The following is a 19,373-nucleotide window of genomic DNA, read 5'->3' as shown; positions in this document are numbered from 1 at the left end:
AGTTTGCAGGCAGATCAGATGGACTTTCAGTGTTTCTCAAATGCGGCCACAGCCTCCTGGGCCGTGATTAGAGGAGAGGAGGCAGAGCAGTGGCCGCTCCCCGTCCCTGTTGCTCCTGGATGCCCTGTCTTGGTGTTGGTTGCTGAGGCCAGCAGCAGGGGTGCCCCCATCTGGAGATACCTGGTGCACACTGCTGTAGGAGCAGGGACCTGATGAGTTCCCCACCTTCCCAGGTGCGGTGGGGCTCAGGCTTTGGGCTTCAGCCCTGGCATGGTGGGGCAGCAGGCTCTGGCCGTGGGGCTTCGGGCTCCAGCCCTGCACTCTGGCTGCATGGCGGCAGGCCCCAGGCTCAGGCCACAGGGCTTCAGGCTCCAGCCCCCTGCTGCCTCCCCCAACTCCTCACCACCATTTCCCCTGGCTCCCGCTGCCTCCCCTGACCCTCTATCCAGAGCTTAATTTGTCCCCAGGCTTGCCTGGGCTGAGTAAATCTGCTATGAAAAGTGGTACCTGTATGTTTGTTCATATCACTTTTCACAACAGACTTAACTTGCTAGCAATACATAAATTACAATGATTTGGATGTGTATATATGTGCATATTCATTTGATTTGCCTAAAGCTAATTAAGTATTTTAGGAAAATACTTAAAAATGTGAGGCCACTCTGAGGCCACCAAAAAAATTGTCCTGAGAACCCCTGGACTAGATGACTGACTTAGCGGTGATTATCTACCACTATGAAGGAATCTGTGTTCTGAAGTCTTTCACTGAAAGCAATAGAGTTGTATCAGGGATCTATCTAGCTACCTAGGTACACAATGGCTTCCATCATGGTAGTGTCTGGGATCCTCCCAAATATATAAAAATAAACATGACAATAACAGTCTGTCTCTCTCTCTCTCTCTCTTCCCCCTGTCCTCCCCTCAATCTTCCCAGCCTGTAGGAAAAATAGCATGATTAATGTATAGCTTTCTGTTGGTGTGTGAAGAATACACTGAGGGAATATTAAATCTGCCCGCATGATTCCCTGATGTATCCCTTTATCCATCTACTCTATTGTCCTATGAACACAGCATGCTCATCTAAACTGACACGAGATACATCCCTGGGTTTGCTTTAATGAATGCCGACAATCATAGCAAGACTCTTTGTTCTGGAGCTACCTTTGTTAATGTTTTTAGATACTGGTTTTCATTTTTTTATTCTTCATTAACCGGTATTTCAGGGTACACTATTAAGATATTTCCACTGCCATTGGGACAAGAAGCAAGGAGACAGGGAAAAGAAGCAACTAAAGAAGGAAGGAAGAAACAAATGGGGTGAGAGAGAGAGAAGCGGGGAAAATAGACATGGACAGTGAGGAGGAGGAGAAGAGAGCAGCAATAGCTAGAGAGAGTGAGAAAGGGGAAAGTCCTGTGAATACTCTACAGAGGAAGAAGAAATGGAGATTTGTTTGTACCTTTATTTCCCTGAGCCAATTCTGAACATAAAGTCAACTAATTGGAAGGACTGTTGTTGCTTTTAAAATCACTCTATAATATGCCTCTCTTTTTCCTTTCCTTTCCTAGATAAAAGCTCGTTCCCAGCTGCGGGTCTCTGGGCTCTTCCCTTCAGCCTACTGGTGTGGGCAGGCTCTGGTGGATATTCCCCTGTACTTGATTCTTCTCTTCTCAATGTTTGGAATTATCTTTGCATTGAGTTACAAAATTTCTATGAGTGCCAGTGACGCTTTTGCCCTGGTAAATCTGATTATTTAGATCACTGAAAAATAATTCACCCTTGAAAACAAGAGAGGGAAATCCAGAAGATAAAGTTTACCCCTCTCTCTCCACCAGGGAAGGGGAGCAATTAAACCAGTCAACTCCTGGCTTCAGAATTCATTTAAATTGTAATCCCTTGTGCCACTTGGATCTTCAAGTGCCTGCACCCATAGGTCAGAGAAAGGCAAAGGGGCCATTTTTTTGCTGGGCATTCATTTGAAAAGATTAAAATTTGATCCATGGCAAAACTTTGCCATTTCTGCCAGCAAGAATTCTGAATTTGCCCCAGATGCAAAAAATGGATTTCTCACAATGAAATGAGATTCCTGTTTGTGAAAAAGGTCTTCTGTATTTCTCCTTGCTCTCTCCTCCCCACCTAGTAAAAAGAAAAATTCAAGATGAGCCTACAAGAGATTTCCCAACAAGTTCCTATTATGTATAAGTGTTCCCAGAATTGATGCCTCTGGGAATTGTCATCAGCATTGCAATTTCACTTCTAGGGAAACTGTGTCTAATTCTGTTTTAAGTTACGCCGGTGCAAACCCAGAGTAAGCTCACTGATTTTAGGGATGAAATTCTGGACACAACCAGGTCTGAGAGCAGAACTGTATGTAGGACAGCAGGTTTTTCCCCTAGCAATAATAATCAAGCAAGGAGGAACATAATACATCCCCAACAAGTAAATGGTCACAGGTTGCTTGTTAAACAGCCACACAGTCTAGCTCAGATGGGGCTATCACATTCACAGGTGCTTAAATCTTTGTGCTGTGTTAGGATATAGATATTCAAGCCTGTCTGGCCTATACTTTAAGAATTTAGGTGTATTCTTATCACTTAGCTAGTTATAGAGGTATAAAAGAGAGAATCAAAATCATTGTCTATCTGTGGAAGGGCCTTCTCTCACTGTGACAGTCTGAGGCCCTGTTTAGTCATATTGAAATAAGGCAATCTGGGGCTGTTAGGAAGGTGATCCGATCGATCACCTCCAGAGAAAGGGAAGAGCCTAAAACATGTAAAAGGAAATTGAGTTTGATAGTTTTCTGTCTGGTAAGAACTCACTTATCAATAGACACAGCTGGAAAACCCTTATGTCTGTATAGATGTAGTTGTGAAATCCTCACTTCTGTATTGTTTTGTATGTTTGTTTGCATGGTCTCTGTCTGGTTCTGTAATTGTTAAGCTCTCTAACATGCTGTTTGAGAGGAAAGATGGTCTAGTGGTTAGAACACTAGCCTTGGAGATGGAAAACCTGCATTCAGTTCCCTGCTCTGCCACAGACATCCTTGTGATCTTGGGAAAGTCACTAAATCTCTCTGTGCCTCAGTTCCCCATCTGTGCACTGGGGATAAGAGCTTTGCCCTGCCTCACAGGGGTGTGGTGAGGATAAATACATTACAGACTGTGAAGTGCTTTGAGGTCTACTGATGAAAAGGGCTATATAAGACCTAAGCATTTTTATTATTTGTTGCTCTATTTTTTTCTTCTTCACCGCATTGTGTCTGAGTTTCCCCTTCTGTAAAATGGAGATAATAAATCTTAGTCTCCTTATAAAAGTACTTTGCACTTAAATTGGAGGGGTTTTTTTTATCCCTTGATCTCAGTATTATTGTCATTTATATTGAACTAGAGTGCTGCAGTTTTATTTGTTCATACCAGTTCACTTACCCCTAATAAGAGCTTTCCTCTCTATAGTTTACCTGTATTATTGGCTATGGAGCTTCTATGATCCTGTTCGTGTATGTAATTGCCTTCACATTTCGAAAGCGATGCAACAGCTGTGATTTTTGGTCTTTTATCCTCATAGCGGTAAGCAAATGGCTAGATTATGTACAGCATGCTATAAAGTTTACGAAACTGTATTTCAACTTTTGAGCGTTCAGGTGATGATACAAGTGGAAACACCCTGTGCAGCTCCAGGAAATAGAAAATGACAGTCATCTTATAACAGAAACAGCTCTGTACCTTTAACTATGATGCATTATTCACATCATTTTCTTCTTTAATATCCTCTCCAATCCTTTCTCTTTTGCTACAGAAGTTTCAAGTGGTTTGTGGTCCCCTCCCCAGAATTCCCAACACTCTCTCGCTCCACATTTTTTGTGGTTGAAAACAGATTTTTTTTCCCCTCTAATATTTTGCACAAGGCGAAATCTCATAAGCAAAATCTTTGTTTGTTTGTTTGTGTTTTTTCAAATGGAAATACAAAGTATTCAGCGGCGGCTCCAGGCACCAGCGCTCCAAGCGCGTGCCTGGGGCGGCAAGCCGCGAGGGGCGCCCAGCCGGTCCCTGCGAGGGCGGCAGTCAGGCAGCCTTTGGAGACTTGCCTGCGGGAGGTCCCTGGTCCAGCGGCTTCGGCAGCGGGTACGCCGAAGCCGCGGGACCGGCGGACCTCCTGCAGGCAAGCCGCCGAAGGCCACCTGCCTGCCGTGCTTGGGGCGGCACAAAAGCTAGAGCCGCCCCTGAAAGTATTGTTCTTGTGACCTGCCTTTGTCTGTTAGAAAATCTTAGTCTGGATCTTGTAAACCACAATCTAAATAACAGCAACAAAAATCCCCCCCACCCCCCCAGAGGTGGTCTTGGGGAAACTGTACCACTCTGGATCCAAACTTACTATTTCAGAGGCTCGGCGATGCCTCATAAACAAATTTCTTGTCCTGAATAGTGCTGGTTCAAAATTCTCCGCTTAAACTGCTTTTTGATGGAAAGTTGGTGATTTTGTGTGTGAAAAGTGTCTGCTTGACAGAGAAAACTTCTATTTTTTGTAGCAGAAAGTGACAGAGACATTTTATAACAGAGACAGTTTTATACCTTGAACTAAACCTGAAAATCAAAAAGCTTTGGTTAAAACCTGAAATATTTTGATTCTGAAATGCTGCTACAGTGCCTCATACTTCCATTCTCCTCATGGTCCCAGCTCCCTGGTCAGACTTCGGCTTCTATGATGCACCATGGCCACATGAGCCACCTCCCCTGGCCAAGAGGGGAGATGTAGTCTGACCACTGAGCCCAATCTATGGAAGAGAATGGGAGCATGAGGCACCTGAACTACGACTCCCAGGGGGTATTTCAGAATCAGAATATTTAGTTTATTTGCTGAAAACTTGAAACTTTCCCCAGAGAGGAAGAAAAAATAATTCTGACCAGATCTAGTCTTGAGACATCCTTCTATGTTGGTCTGCAGATTATTGAGTTGTAGCTGAATACACCTCAACGCCATTGGTGCCTCTTGCAACCTAAATAAACTTTCCAGAGACACCCTTTTAAGGATTTTGTGTACTGCCAAGGCTAGACATGAGGTGGAAAGGCCCTAGAGAAGACCTTTGGTTTGTACGTCCTGCAGTTCTGAATCTAAAAAGGTTCAAACATTACGTCATGGTCATTTTTCTACAAGGTTGGGAAAAGGATCCCTGAGAGATGTTGTTGTTTACAGATATCTGCATATTCACTCTGAACTCTCTAAAAGCCTCATGGTAAAAATAAATAAATAAAAAATCAACAAGCTAAGATGTTCACTGCCACCAAGCTAATTATGCTGCAACTTAATGGAAGGTTCTTTCCCGGTATTTTATCTACCAGAATATGCCAAAGTATGTAGTGCTGCCAACACCCTTGATTTTATTGGAAGTTTCATAATATTTGGTGTGTTTTCTTAAAGTCCCAGCTCCTGGAGTCATGTGATCACATGAGACTCTGTTTTAATTCAAAATAAAAGTAAATGTGTAACGCTCACTGTTGTGGAGAAAAGGTTGAAGTATGGCGTGCGCGCGCACACACACACACACACACACCCCAAGCTCAAAAAAACAGAAGGCAAATAAAAAGAATCCAATTTTTAAAAAGTTCTTGATTATTTTTTAGGACCTGACTCATGATTTTGGAATGCGTAGGATTGGCAGTACGGCTTCTGACCGATAATAGGTGTTGGGGGTAAAAACCAAGGACACTCTAGAGGGCAATGGAGTGACAGAAATGTTCCTTTCTCCCAAACGCCGACTCTAACTCATTGCCCTGACTCCTTCCCATCAACCTTTCTCATATTTGTGTTTTGTATTCAGTATTCATCATCTAATAAGTAAGTTGTGCTGTATTCACCATATAACCCAAAATGTAGTGTCATCCAATTCTTGGCAACAGTGAGCAAAGATTGCTTTTTTTTATCTAGTATGAGTTACCTTCTTGCTTCTTTTTAGGTAACGCTGGTTATCTTCATTATTAATGCCATCACGTGGATCACTTCCAGAGAGGCAATTTTCCATTATTTCTTCTCCATTTTGATTCCTGTGTATCCATTAATAGGTGTTGTGATCAGGTCTCTGAAGGTAAACTATTGTACTATGTCACGAAGAAATTAGATGCGTAACTGGCTACGCTTTTTGGAAAAACAAAACAAACCTCATGGTTTCTCAGTGGGAAGCTGGCAGTAACACCCTGGCAAAGAGCTTTGTGGTTTCTCTAAGGCAGAGATTCTCAAACTGAGGTCCGCGAGCTCCATTCAGGTGGTCCTCGGGTAGTTCCCTCTAAGGTGCGTGTCTGGGCAGCCGCACGTGAGAGAATGAAGGGCCACCCACCTAATTAATGAAGCTGCACAGGCGTGGCTCCGCTAACTAGGTGCCTGGACCCTGGAGAAGACGCACATGTAAGGTGAAGTGGTGGCCTTGGGGGGAATAGAGGGTAGGTGGGGAGGGGGTAGTGGGGTGAGAAGAGGGAGTGGGGGGATTTGCAATGTGTAGGGCTGCGGTGGCCAGAGAAAGAGGTGACTTTCCCCAGCTCCAGGGCTGCGGCTGCCAGGGAGAGACGGCCCTCTTTCCCAGCCCCAGCTCTGTGGCTGCTGTGGTGGGGGAGATACTCCCCTCCTTCCCAGCCCCAGCTCGGGGGCTGCGGTGGTGGGGGAGATACTCCCTTCCTTCCCAGCCCCAGCTCGAGGGCTGCTGTGGTGGGGGAGATACTCCCTTCCTTCCCAGCCCCAGCTCGGGGGCTGCTGTGGTGAGGGAGAGAGGGAGAGACCCCTCGCTTCTTCCTAGCCAAGCTCGGTGGCTGCCGTGGCAGGGGAGACCCCCCTCCTTCCCAGCCCCAGCGCAGGGACTGCCACAGTGGAGGAGAGAGGGCACATCCATTGCATTAGAAAGGTAAGACTACTGATATTAAAATACGAGTTGTGTGCTTTTATTTGTAGAACAAAAAAACGTTAATTATTATTAAGGGTTTTTTTGATATAGCGCTTTTATCCAAAGTGCTTTACAATAGTTCGCTAATGGTACAAACAATGTTTGAGAACCACTGCTCTTAGGGGTTGGATTTTGAAAAGTGTCCTGTGCAATCCATCCCCATGATAAGGCTCTCCTCTTCTTCCCGCTTCTCCCCATAGGTGCTAGGGAGATAAAATTCTTGCATCTGACAGAGCTATTAGTCCTGGAAAGAAGAGTCTGATGATACTTGTATTTGGGGGTGTAACTATTTCCCGAATAGTATTCGGACACCCAGATTCCAACATCTATATTTGCCCTTCCCTACTGTGAGGATTTTGAGTGAAATGACAGAAATGTTCACATAGTTCTGAAATATTTACTGACGTGTGTTTTCATTCTTCTAAAACTAGATAGTATTATATTAAAGTTTTACAGGATTTCTACTGAATGTATTTTTTCTATCCACAGATATTTATAGATGAGAATTTCAGTTCTATTGGCAATTGGAGAGACATATTCGTATCTGTCGTTGCAGTAAGAAACAATTTGAATCTTGCATTATTATTTTGCAGAGGATACACATTCTAATGTGGTGACTATATATTGCATTTGTATAATTCCCCGCAGCTAGCAAAACATACATAATGTGACAGATGTTTCATGGTCATATCTGTTGGACTGAGATGGAGAGTTTTCCAATGTAGCCTAATGCTCATTGGCAGGAGAAGTTAGTCCATAAACCCAGGACCTCGTCTGTCACCTTATTAGAGAAGGCTGGACTGATTGAGGCTTTTTACCTATGAGAAAGTGGGACAAGAATATCAGACTCATTCCAGACAGAGTAGAACTTAGACTGGATTTGAGGAGGCAGTTGAGAGACTGCTGGCCAGCACCCAATTACTCAGAAATAATAATACTGCTCGCCTGAAACAGGCTAGGGAAAACAAAATAAGCCCCAGATCATGCAGTGAGCTCAGCCTTACCTTTCCCAATTGTGCTTATGCATTAAAATGTGATTTATCTACTAGTGTAATCTGTTGTCATTTTATGCATTAGTATTAGTTAATACAAATATGAACTTCTTACACAATTTTACATACTGTACGCTCCAACACAGTTGATAAAATTCAACCCAAGTCTGAAGACTAAGTCTCAATGGACTAGATTCTTATTACCATTTACTACATTTCCCCCCATATATTTTGCTCCATTATTAACACCAGTTGTGCTCCAGTGGTAGTAGCAATGGTGAGAAAGCTAGTGGAGACAAGGTGCCTGTGATTACTAACATTTTACCCCCATGTTGTCTAGGCCTGCTCTGAGTTGAGTTCAATGGTATGGAGTCTAAAACACTGGCAACTGACCTATGCCAGTTCCACCACCATTACTACCAGTAATGGGAAGCATTAGGGGGGAGAAACCTAGGATACGCACAGCTAAATAACAGGAAGATCATACTTCAATATGGACTATTAAAGCTGAAACATTTTCATTTAATTGTTCTTTAGATCATATCAGAGGTAGCCTTATAGTTGGGGCGCTGCCAGCCCAAGGGCAAGAGGGTTTTATTTTGGCATTTATGCATGAAATACATTAAGATTTGGGAGATGCTCAGATTCTGTGCAAGTGGGGCCAGAGAAGTACCTGTGATGGATCCCTAAGATCCATCACAGAGGAATAAGAGGTGGAAGCAGATCAGGATGCCAGAGTGAGCAATATAGAATAAATACCCACCTAGATTAGATAAGAGGCAGACACAGGGAGAACTGAATTAAACTCTTCTTTCGTCTCTCACATTAGAATCCTAATAAAGTGAACCTAACATTAACCTAAAGTTAAATTAACATTAAATAGCCAGTTAGCAGCTCAGGAGGTAACTAGTACATGAGGAGAAGCCGATCCCTCTTTTAAGGCACTTTACCTAAACTGTAATTAAAATGTATCAAATACAATGTTGCTATTTTCATTCATACAACATTGACTATTTCCTTTTTTTCAGCCTTACCTCCACTGTGTAGTTTTCATTTTTCTTCTTCGATGGCTGGAGGTGAAATACGGAAGAGCGGTTATGAGAGAGGATCCGATTTTTAGGTTTGTGTCCACACGTGCCCTTGCATGTGCACATGTGTGCCCCCACACTCGGACTTTTCTTGACAATACATTTTTCCACAGAAAAAGTTGATATTTTCAATTTTTCACAAAACATTTTGATATTTTTAAAAATCCATGCATAGTTTCCATACGGTTCCATGTGATACATTCCCCCCTCCCAAGTATTCTTGCTAGAGAAAAAAAGGAAATTACATACAACACTCAATGTTGTTATTAATTTGTATTGTCATGCCTACAAGTCACAGTAATGGACCATGACCCCATTGTACTAGGCACAATACAAACACAAACCAAAAAGCTAGTCCCTGCCCCAAAGAGAAGTGGGGTAAGTTTGCAAAGCCACACGTTCAAAGGTTAGGAAAATCCAGTGAATAGATTGCAGGTGCACTTTGATACTGTCTTTATCTACAGGATCATGTACTATTTGTTCTTAACAAAGCCTGCCTCATTCAGGGCACAGAATGGACAGTGAATAAGGCAAAGGACTGTAAGAAGAGAGAGGTTGTTCTCTTATATTTCAGCCATTGGTCTGGGACACACGAGTGCTGGGTTTTATTCCTGGCTTCTCCACAGACATACTATATGATTGATGTTGGGCAAGGCTATCATAATCCATATGCAATAAGAGGGCTGACTTAAGTTTGAATGGGCAGCCTTAATTCTGGTATTTCTTAACTTTTTGTGTGCTTGACTTTCCAAATCACAAATAATAAAAAGCAGAAGTGTTGAACCAAACAGCCATTCGGTCTTGCTCTACTCATAATACATCAGTTGTGAACTAGGACAAAGGATATAATGCTGAGTTTGACTCCTTTGATTGGTAGAATTCCCCCGAGGAAAGAGATCAACCATCAAAATCCTGAAGAACCAGAAGAAGAAGATGAAGATGTGCAAGCTGAAAGGGCAAAAGTTAGGGAAGCAATAGCTTCTGAAAATCAGGAAGAGGTAAAATGTCAAGTTGTCCTTTTCTGTCTGTCTCTTTACTCTTTCTATTGGTAAATTACCCACTCGGGAACAAATAATAAACATCAATATGGAAATCCAATGTTTCTCCCCTTATATTTTTCTACTTTCCAACTGGAATTAACAGATATCATCAGACCTGAGAATACAACTTTTAAATAGAATGTAATTCTCTTTTGTTCTCAGGCAATCTAAAATGAATGATCTTTGAAATAAGGATTGTGACCTCTTCTCTTTCAACGTCAAGCACTTTTTTTTGGAGTTGAACTAATAATAATACAGCCTGCATAATAGCTAAGCTGTATGGGCAGGAAAGATGGCCCATGGAAAGGGCATTAGCCTGGGACACAGAAACCAGTTCAGTTTCCTGTTGTGACACAGACTTCCTCTATGACCTTAACCAAGTCACTTAGTCTCTCTGGGCCACAGCTCCATAACCGTAAAATGGAGATAATAGTACTTTCCTATAAAACAGTAAAGAGGTGTCATGTGTAGAGTATGAGGCACATGGATACTATGGTAACGGGAGCCACATAGTTACCTAAAATAGTAAAAAGCTATATGGGATTAACATGACTGTCTAGTAGATTTCACCACTGTTGAACTTTTATCTCACCTCTTAGCAATGAAAATTCAACACATTTCAGCAGCAACAAAATATTCAAAGAAAGTGTTCTGAATAAAACCTGTATACAGCAACCACACACAACAGGGAGAACAACTGGACTGACTTTTATAGTGGGAGGGATTTGTTCTTTATAAATTCTTTCTCATTTCCCTCCTTCCCCAGAAACCAATTATCATTGTCAACGATCTGCGCAAGGAATATAAAGACAAGAAAGCCAGCTCGGTTTTTAAGAAGAGGAAGAAAGCGGCCACTAAAAATGTCTCTTTTTGTGTTAAAAAAGGTTAGAACCCAGGAGTATTTTACTATAGTTATTTTGATGATTGTCTGATTTGAAGGTTACATGTGTAGACCACTCACTCACTGGAACGTCTCAGTTCTAGACAGCCCTCATGGAATTTTTAATGAATGTTATTTGATCACAGGTATGAGCAAAAGGTTTCTCTTTTGTTTGTTTGTTTTTTCGTGGTGAATATGCCTGACGTTCTGTTAGGAAGGGCGAGTCTTACTAAGAATTGATGCATATTCATTCTAGGAGAGGTATTCGGACTACTAGGACCCAATGGAGCTGGTAAAAGCACAACTATCAATATGATTACTGGAGAGACAACACTGACTGCTGGGCAGGTAGGTGAAACGGGTTAGACTTTAAAACCCACTGCTAATCCTAAACAATACATTAAGGGAAACAAAGGGTACTTCCACAACTGCAGCAGGGTGGGGGGTGACTTGCAGTTCGTGTAAACCTACCCGCACTAGCTGAACTCTAGCTAGCTAGAACATGTTGCATACTTCAGCACAGGCTGCCCAAACAAGTATGTACCTGGGGGAGGAAAGCGGGTGTCCATCGGGGTTGTGCAGTGTACACTGAAGTCCACTTCTATTTCTAGCCTGAGTACAGTTAGTGGGGGGTGCATTTCCACAAGCTGCAGGTCACACCCAGGCTGTGATGTAGCTGTGCCCAAAAGGATGTTTGGAATCCAGCCCATAGCCCAGCACGTCATGCTCTGAAAATCGTTCATGAAAATTATCATCAGTCGTTGTGATTGACATAAGAACATGTCACTTGCAATAAGCGAACAAAACAACATGAACACTATTTATGTAGCCCAACCAACGCCAGGACACTTGAAATGAAAGCAGGCACTCCATCCATACCCCCTATTATATTTGCCTCAAAATAAATTAAAAGTAAATAATTTCAGGAATGAATCTTGAACTTTCGCTAATGCCGGAAATGGTCTTTAGTCTTTTTATTGGCATTTCTCGTGGGCCATTCGTATTACAGTACCTAGAGCAAACATCTACTGCTATAGACCCTATCGAGCAGGAAAATGACCTACTATGCAAGGGCCAGCTCTACAACCTGTACTCAGTGAAACTACTCAGATAAGCAAAGGTTGCAGATCAGTCCCTTCCTCAGTAATTCTCCCTTGTCAACTCTCTGAAATGGGCTATCTGGATTATCACTGCAAAAGTTTTTTTTCTCCTGCTGATAATAGCTCATCTTAATTAATTAGCCTCTTAGAATTTGTATGGCTACTTCCACCTTTTCATGTTCAGTATGCATATATATCTCCTTACTATATGTTCCATTCTATGCATCTGAAGAAGTGGGCTGTAGCCCACGAAAGCTTATGCTCAAATAGTCTCTAAGGTGCCACAAGTACTCCTGTTCTTTTTGCGGATACAGACTAACACGGCTGCTACTTTGAAACCTGTCATAACCGTCCTGTAATTTTAACCCTGCACATTTATTGATCACAAGATTACACACGTGCAGAATAACAGATTTTGTTCAGGTGCTGACAAAGGGGAAAGGTGCCACTGCCTCTCAACTGCAAGAGAGCCCAACTGGCTTTCTAGGCCACTGCCCTCAGGAGAACCCTCTCTGGCCAAACCTTACTGTGCAACAACATCTGGAGGTTTATGCAGCTGTGAAAGGGCTGAGGAAAGAAGACGCTGTTGTTACTATCAAACGGTATGTAGTAAAACAAATAAAGTTTTCAGTTCGTGTTTCATATCTCAGAACTATAAAGCAGAGAGAAAGTAGAATTTTGCTGAAAACCAGACGCTTCACAGTCAAACTGCCCAAATGTCTTCCTCTGGTGATTTAGCCAAGAAACTAAGCCATCCAGATTTTCTCATTTAGAATGAGTTAGAATTAAAATTAGTGTGTGTTAAATGCTGGGTGTATCTGTGTCTAAACTTTAGATGGAAATCTCTGGTGCTAAAATGTGAAATTAGGGGGATAATCAATGATGTACTGTCCACTCTAGGCAAGATGGAGAGGGTTTATAATTGTTATTAATACTACTAATAATATAATTCTTATGATTAAGAGAGAGATTCTATCCTATTAGGAACAGCTTGTTTAAAAAACTTCTCTTGTTTAGTTTCTGATGATTTTGTTGCTTAAAATAAAAAATTAGCAGACTTTCCAGAAAAATTTTGGACAGGGTAGCATGCTGAAACAGAAGGATTCTTGAGATTATGAAAAGACTTCAGAACGTGAGTTTTGGAAAGATTTGCACTCTTCGATGGGTCAGCTTCATTGCGTGAAAATACACAGTCAGATAAGTTTATGGGCATCTCAGAAAACTCAAATACAGTGACTGCAGCATCCATTTTTTTCAGCACCATAGTATAGATCCACAAGAATTTTCCTGTGGAAGGGGGAAGTAAGCATTGTCTGGGGTTACACATGCCTTTTGCTTAGGAGAAGAGAATAAATGCAAAAAACCCAAGTCATTTTGCAGAAAGAAAGCAACGCACTTCCAAAACAAATCATCTTCAGTTGGTACCATCAGGAAAAGAACTAAGAAGAATGCTAAAACCGAGTGGCCAAAGCTTCATCAGAAGTGATGGAAAAAGGGGAAATGGACACCTCCTTTACCAGTGGGGGCAGAGCATTGTCATTCAGAGGAGCTGTCAGGGAAGGGCAAACCTCGGGGGGTTCTGCTGAAAAGCCCAAATAAAAGGGTATTGCTGGTTGCAGAGGGGACATCAAGGAGATGTGTGTCCCAAGCAAATTCCATCAGGAGTCCCTACTGAGAAATGAAAACTAACCTCTCCTCTCAGAACCCCTGTACTCTCTGTGGAAGAGACTTCCTCCCAGGGCCCAGCCGCCCCCACAAACGGGAGTAACCGAGCCCACTCTTTCCATTGTGCTGTCAGTCTCAGGTAAAAGTGTTGAGTTGGGGAAAAACCAAATGTTCATTTTACTTCCTTTCTTTCTCCTTCCTCACAGGATAGCAAAGGCTCTGGAGCTTCAGGATCATGTCAAGAAAGTGACTAGAAAATTATCTGCTGGGGTAACTAGAAAGGTGAGCATTTGTGTTTTTCTTGGCTCAAACCCTGGGACGAATTTTGCTCCTTGTTGCCCAGTGTTGTATCTGGAATAACTCCACTAAGCTAGTGGAGTCCTTTTCAAATTTGCATTGATATAAATGAGAGCAGAATCCAACCCTTCATGTTCTAAAATGAATTTTTGTTTCAAATATACAGTAGTAAAATCTCTGTTTGGGTGTAAACATATTGAAGTTATGGCTGGTAAATTATCTCCAGAAAATAGCTGACATATTTCTGAAATGTCCATAGTGTGAATGAAAAATGTCATTGGTAAACAGAGGGTCTAGTTCTGTTTCCAGTTACATGGATGAGATTCTCGTTGCGTCCCCTGAGATGGTGGGGCCCAAGCGTGCATTTCGTGCTGTCTCACTTCAAAGGGAGTTACGTCCATGTAACATAGTACAGAATATTGCACAGTATGTTTCTCAAATTGTTCAGCTTCTTTAAATCACAAGCATATATGTGTGTGGAGGGAGGAAATGAAGTCTAAGCACCGAGCTTTCGAAGGTTGACATATTTTTGGTTTGCTCTGAATTAGAGGATTTCAGAGTCCCGCATAGAAATGAATTTTATGCATCATTTTTTAAAGAAAATGAGTTACTTGCTCTCACTTACACCTGGGCACCACCACTGGCTTGAGTGAAGTAGGCCAGGAAGACAGAACTTAGCTCCCAATGTCTATTCTTCATTTTAGATGTGTTTTGCACTGAGCATGCTGGGTAATCCGACAGTTCTGCTTCTGGACGAACCATCAACTGGAATGGACCCTAAAGGGCAAAGTCGCATGTGGTGAGTAATGCCCTGAACCAATTATTAGGTCTGTTTTTAACATCAGAACTAAATCAAAACAGCATAATAAAAAGTCGAGGGCCAAGACTTTCGAGATGGGAGTTAGGCTTCTAAATCCACAATTAAGCACCTAAAAAGAGGCCTGATTTTGAGCATGTCTACACTGGCACTGGAAGGTATAAATTCCAGCTGGAATAGACATACCCACATTAGCTGATTGAGCTAGTGTGCTAAAAATAGAAATGTAGCCGTGGCAGCCTAAGCAGCAGCATGGGCTAAGTGCCTGAGTACATGCCTAGGATCTCCGATAGGATCAAACTCAGGGCAGCTATCCCATCCTGCCATTTTCACTATGTTGCAGCTACACTCCTATTTTTAGCACACTAACTTGATCAGAGCTAGCGTGTGTACGATGACGTGAGCTGGAAGTTGCACCCCCTGCTGCAGTATAGACTTTCAAGTCAGTAGGAGCTGCCGGGTGCTAAGCACTTTTGGAAATCAGGCCCCTTATTAAGGTACATAAATATGGATTTAGGAACTTAACTTCAGGCACAGGAAAATCTTGGTGTAACCCATTGTTCAGGGTGTTGTGCCCCTCTATGCCAGGCTCATAGATGATATGATTCTGTTACAGTTCTCAGCTAGAGCACCTGATCTTTTAGTTCAAGCTATAGTGAGCTCAGGCTTTTAGCTCTGGAGATTCCCCAGTTGTAGCCCTGGTGTCAACCAACATGTCAGTCATCACACTGGCTTAGAAATTTAATCCCCTAATGGCCAAGATCCTTCTAGTGCAAGAAGCATTGGACAGCCAAGCAGATTAGTACCCTTGATGAGTCGCATTCCTTCACAGTTGCATGGGAGGTTGGGTAGGCAGATCTACACTGTGCCTTCTCTCATGCCATCTGCGTTAGCAGTGCAGGGACAGCTGCAACTTAGACTCTAGAACTGATGGTACTATGATTTGGTTTCATTGAGAATTCTGGCGGGAGCTCACATCCCAACCATTCGCAATCTGAAAAAAAATCAGTTGAGGCTCAGTTTCAGTTCAGGGGATGGAGCGAAATGTAGGCTGGTATTTATTTTTCTCTGAGCTGGTTCATCCCATCCCTTCTTAGCACTGTTGTCTACTTGACAACTGTCTCCTCTGAAACGACACTATCCTAATTCTCACTGGCCAACGTGAAACACATTTCAGCTAAAGCAGGTACAAAAAAGAAGAACTTAACAGCCCCTCCCCACTAAACCAGCACTGTAGCAAAACTTATTTCAGAGCAGTCCCTCAATGGAGTTTGGTCAAATGGGAAGTTCAAAGTACAAAGTAGACATCAATGTAAGGTTGTTATGAGGTTTTAAATACATTTCCTTTGTCATTTTGAGGGGGAAATACAATGGAAAAACTTGTTTGGCTCTTCCTCTGAAGTAATTTTTGTCTTTTCAGGAAAGCAATTCGGGCTGCACTGAAAAACAAAGAGCAAGGAGCCATCCTAACAACCCATTACATGGAGGAGGCTGAGGCAGTGTGTGATCGAGTGGCCATCATGGTGTGTGGAAAGCTCCGGTAGGCTGTAACATAGATCAGCTCAATAGCAAGATAGACAGTATAGAAGTTCTCAGGGAACAGGTAGATGTTATGGAGCCAACCTCATTCATTACACCCACCAGGATGTAAATTCTCACAGAGTATTTCCTGGAGGCCCCCACTTACCCCACCCCCCAACATGCTATAAAAACAACAGGGGGGTTGAGAATATTTACCGGAGCTCTGCTTTGGACAACTCCGGCTGAATTTAATCCCTGACATACACAAAGAGAAGAGGGTCATGGAAGCAAGTCTCTTCGTCCATTACTAAGTATTTCCCACTGTGTTGCTTTCTTTGTCTCCAGGTGCATTGGTGCTGTTCAGTACCTGAAAAGCAAGTTTGGCAAAGGTTACTTACTGGAAATTAAAGTAAAGGACCCAGCACAGGTTGATTGCCTCCATATGGAGATTCTGAGGATCTTCCCACATGCAGATCGTCAGGAAAGGTAACTACAAAATACATCAGGGTCCTGAACCCCTGAAGAGTTACTTATATCATTCCCACTACTGCAGTTTGGCAGCAAACGTCACAGCCTGAACAAAGATCTCTAGTTGGGAGAGATTAACGGGTTACAGTCCCTAGCTGGCAAGCTGATTAGAGACTGTCATTGTGTCTGGGCCATGCTATAAGATATGGAAGCTTCTTGTACTTTCTCCTTCCCTTCTGGCCCCCACACATGAGCCAGACACAGTTTGACTCAAAGTGGTGTCTACGAGCTAGACACAGGACAATGGATGCAATTTATTTTCTCCCTCAGGGTTTCCTCTTTGCTGGTTTACAAGATACCAATGCAAGAAGCACTGCCTCTGTCCCAGACTTTCTCCAAGCTAGAGGCAGGTAAGAGAGAAACTATCAGCAAAAGGTTAGGCTCACTCGAAAAGGACTTGTAAAGAGGAAACTTTTTTTTTTTAACTGTATCTTCATTTCTCCACAGCCAAACGAACCTTCGGCCTCGAGGAGTACAGCTTTTCTTTGAACACTTTGGAACAGGCATGGGATTTCAAAGTTATACACAGGACTCCAGGCCTATTGTAAAGGAATATGCAGGGGCAGTTTGCACGTGCTGCAGAACTTACGAGGGAATAAAGAAGGCAGCACAGCACAATGATCAAACTTTGGAAGGAAAAAAAAAAGGGGGGAGTTTATTGGAGAAAGATTCATTTTCAAGCTTCTAAAGGGAATAATTATAGCAGTGAGGGTCAGATGGTGGCCCAGCCTGGAAAGCCATGAGGGGAGTAAAAGTAGGGTTACCATATTGCAATACTGGAAAAAGAGGACACTCCAAGGGGCCCAGGCCCTGCCCCAACTCCGCCCCTTCCCCGCCCCGGCCCAACTCCTCCCCCTCCCCTGCTTCCCGCGAATCAAATGTTCACGGGAAGCCTGAAACAGGCAGGCAGCAGGTAAGCTGGGGCAGCGGGGGGGGGCGCAAGGAAGCGCGGCCCAGTCCAGCTCCCCCGGCTGAGCGGTTCCCTCCGGCGACCGGCCCCGGCCAAGAGGCTCTGGCCCGGCTCGGCTCGGGCCCTGGGGCGCCGGCCCCGGTTCTGGCCGAGCGGCTCCAGCCCCGGCCGAGCGGTTCCCACCCAGACCAGCACCCCCGGCCCCGGCGGCTCCAGCGACTCCAGCTCAGCTCGGGCCCCGGGGCACCGGCACCGGCCGAGCGGCTCCGGCCCAGCCCTGGCCCTGGCCAAGCGGCGCCGGCTGGCGGCCGAGCACCCCCAACCCCGGTCCCAGTGGCTCCGGCTCCAGCCCCAGCGGCTCCAGCCCGGACCCAAGCCCCACGACCCCGGCTGGAGCTCCGGCCTGAACGCGGCCCGATTCCTGGGGGAATCGGGCCCTGCTCTTGCTAAAGCCGGCCCTGATTGGGGGAGTTGTTAGTTTTGCTGTAGCCACTCCACTCGCACTCGGGGTCCCCCAAGCATCTTTTGCCCGAGTGCAAATGGCTGCAGCAAAACTAACAACTTCCCCGATCTGCGGGGGCACAGAGGCGGCGGGCGGCATCCGAGCGCACAGCCGTCTCCTCCCCGGGCTACAGCTGCTGCTGTGCTGGGGAAGTTGCTTCAGCCCTGGCGCGCGGTGGAGAGCGGCGGGAGCCGGGAAAGTTGGAGCCCGGGGAGGAGGCGGTCCCCTTACCATGCCTCCCTATTTTCCCGGACATGTTCGGCTTTTTGGAAATTCCTCCCGGACATATGGTAACCCTAGTAAAAGGGCAGATGTTGCCTTCCTGTTCCCCTGCACTGGTATCCACATCATGGGTAGCTGCATAGTGGGCAAAGCAGCCTCCGCTCTTGCTAAGAACTGGGCAGCACAACTATGTTGGTGCACTAAGGGACAGCAGATATAAGGCTGGTGCAGGGGTATGTCGACCTCCTGGAGCAGGGAGAAACAGGCAGACCGATCATGACTGAGCCACAGTCTGCTTTGTGAGCTGCTCAATGCACAGGGCATGAGGCAAAGCCATAACTCACTCCCGTGTGAGTGAATTAAAAGGGCAAACACCCCGCTGTGAAACCTGGCCTTGCAGTGTCTGTAGGGCATCATGGTGTGAACAGCCCCCATAAAGAGCCATCATTACATTCCAACTTCAAAGACTTTGGCTGGAAATCTGTTTACAGAAACATACATAGAAGTGAATCAAAATAAATATACAGTCTTAGAGAGGACGATGGTCTTTTCCAAGTGTTGCTCCTGACCTTTGGTGAGCTGGTGAACAGGAAATTAGAGAGCACTTGCTGCTGCTCTGAAGAGAGCTGTATCAGCAGAAAACCTGTTCTCTGCAGCGGCAGCTCCAGGCACCAGCGCTCCAAGCACGTGCCTGGGGCGGCAAGCCGCGGGGGGTGCCCTGCCGGTCCCTGCGAGGGCGGTAGACAGGTCCGCCGGTCCTGCGGATTCAGCGGCAATTCGGCGGCGGGTATGCAAAAGCCACAGGACCGGCGGACCTCCCGCAGGCATGCCGCCGAATCCGCGGGACCAGGGACCTCCTGCAGGCAAGCCGCCGAAGGCAGCCTGCCT

General features: G+C 44.5%; 1 protein-coding gene across 1 annotated transcript in view; it reads left to right on the top strand.

Annotated features, from left to right (window-relative positions):
* The window catches only part of LOC135887614 (ABC-type organic anion transporter ABCA8-like), a 55,355-nt gene that overhangs the window by 35,713 nt on the left and 269 nt on the right, over window positions 1-19,373 (top strand). Inside the window, exons 23-37 of the mRNA XM_065415333.1 lie at window positions 1,567-1,737; window positions 3,451-3,564; window positions 5,949-6,077; window positions 7,413-7,478; window positions 8,944-9,035; window positions 9,881-10,001; window positions 10,810-10,927; window positions 11,180-11,271; window positions 12,447-12,625; window positions 13,895-13,970; window positions 14,690-14,784; window positions 16,223-16,342; window positions 16,669-16,809; window positions 17,122-17,201; window positions 17,299-17,354. Of these exons, the coding sequence (XP_065271405.1) occupies window positions 1,567-1,737; window positions 3,451-3,564; window positions 5,949-6,077; window positions 7,413-7,478; window positions 8,944-9,035; window positions 9,881-10,001; window positions 10,810-10,927; window positions 11,180-11,271; window positions 12,447-12,625; window positions 13,895-13,970; window positions 14,690-14,784; window positions 16,223-16,342; window positions 16,669-16,809; window positions 17,122-17,201; window positions 17,299-17,354 (1,650 nt within the window). The remainder of the gene's footprint in view (window positions 1-1,566; window positions 1,738-3,450; window positions 3,565-5,948; window positions 6,078-7,412; window positions 7,479-8,943; window positions 9,036-9,880; window positions 10,002-10,809; window positions 10,928-11,179; window positions 11,272-12,446; window positions 12,626-13,894; window positions 13,971-14,689; window positions 14,785-16,222; window positions 16,343-16,668; window positions 16,810-17,121; window positions 17,202-17,298; window positions 17,355-19,373) is intronic.

The sequence above is a fragment of the Emys orbicularis genome, chromosome 13 (assembly GCF_028017835.1).
Source record: "Emys orbicularis isolate rEmyOrb1 chromosome 13, rEmyOrb1.hap1, whole genome shotgun sequence".
NCBI classification, from domain to species: domain Eukaryota; kingdom Metazoa; phylum Chordata; order Testudines; family Emydidae; genus Emys; species Emys orbicularis.
This window is presented reverse-complemented; position numbering and strand designations above follow the sequence as displayed.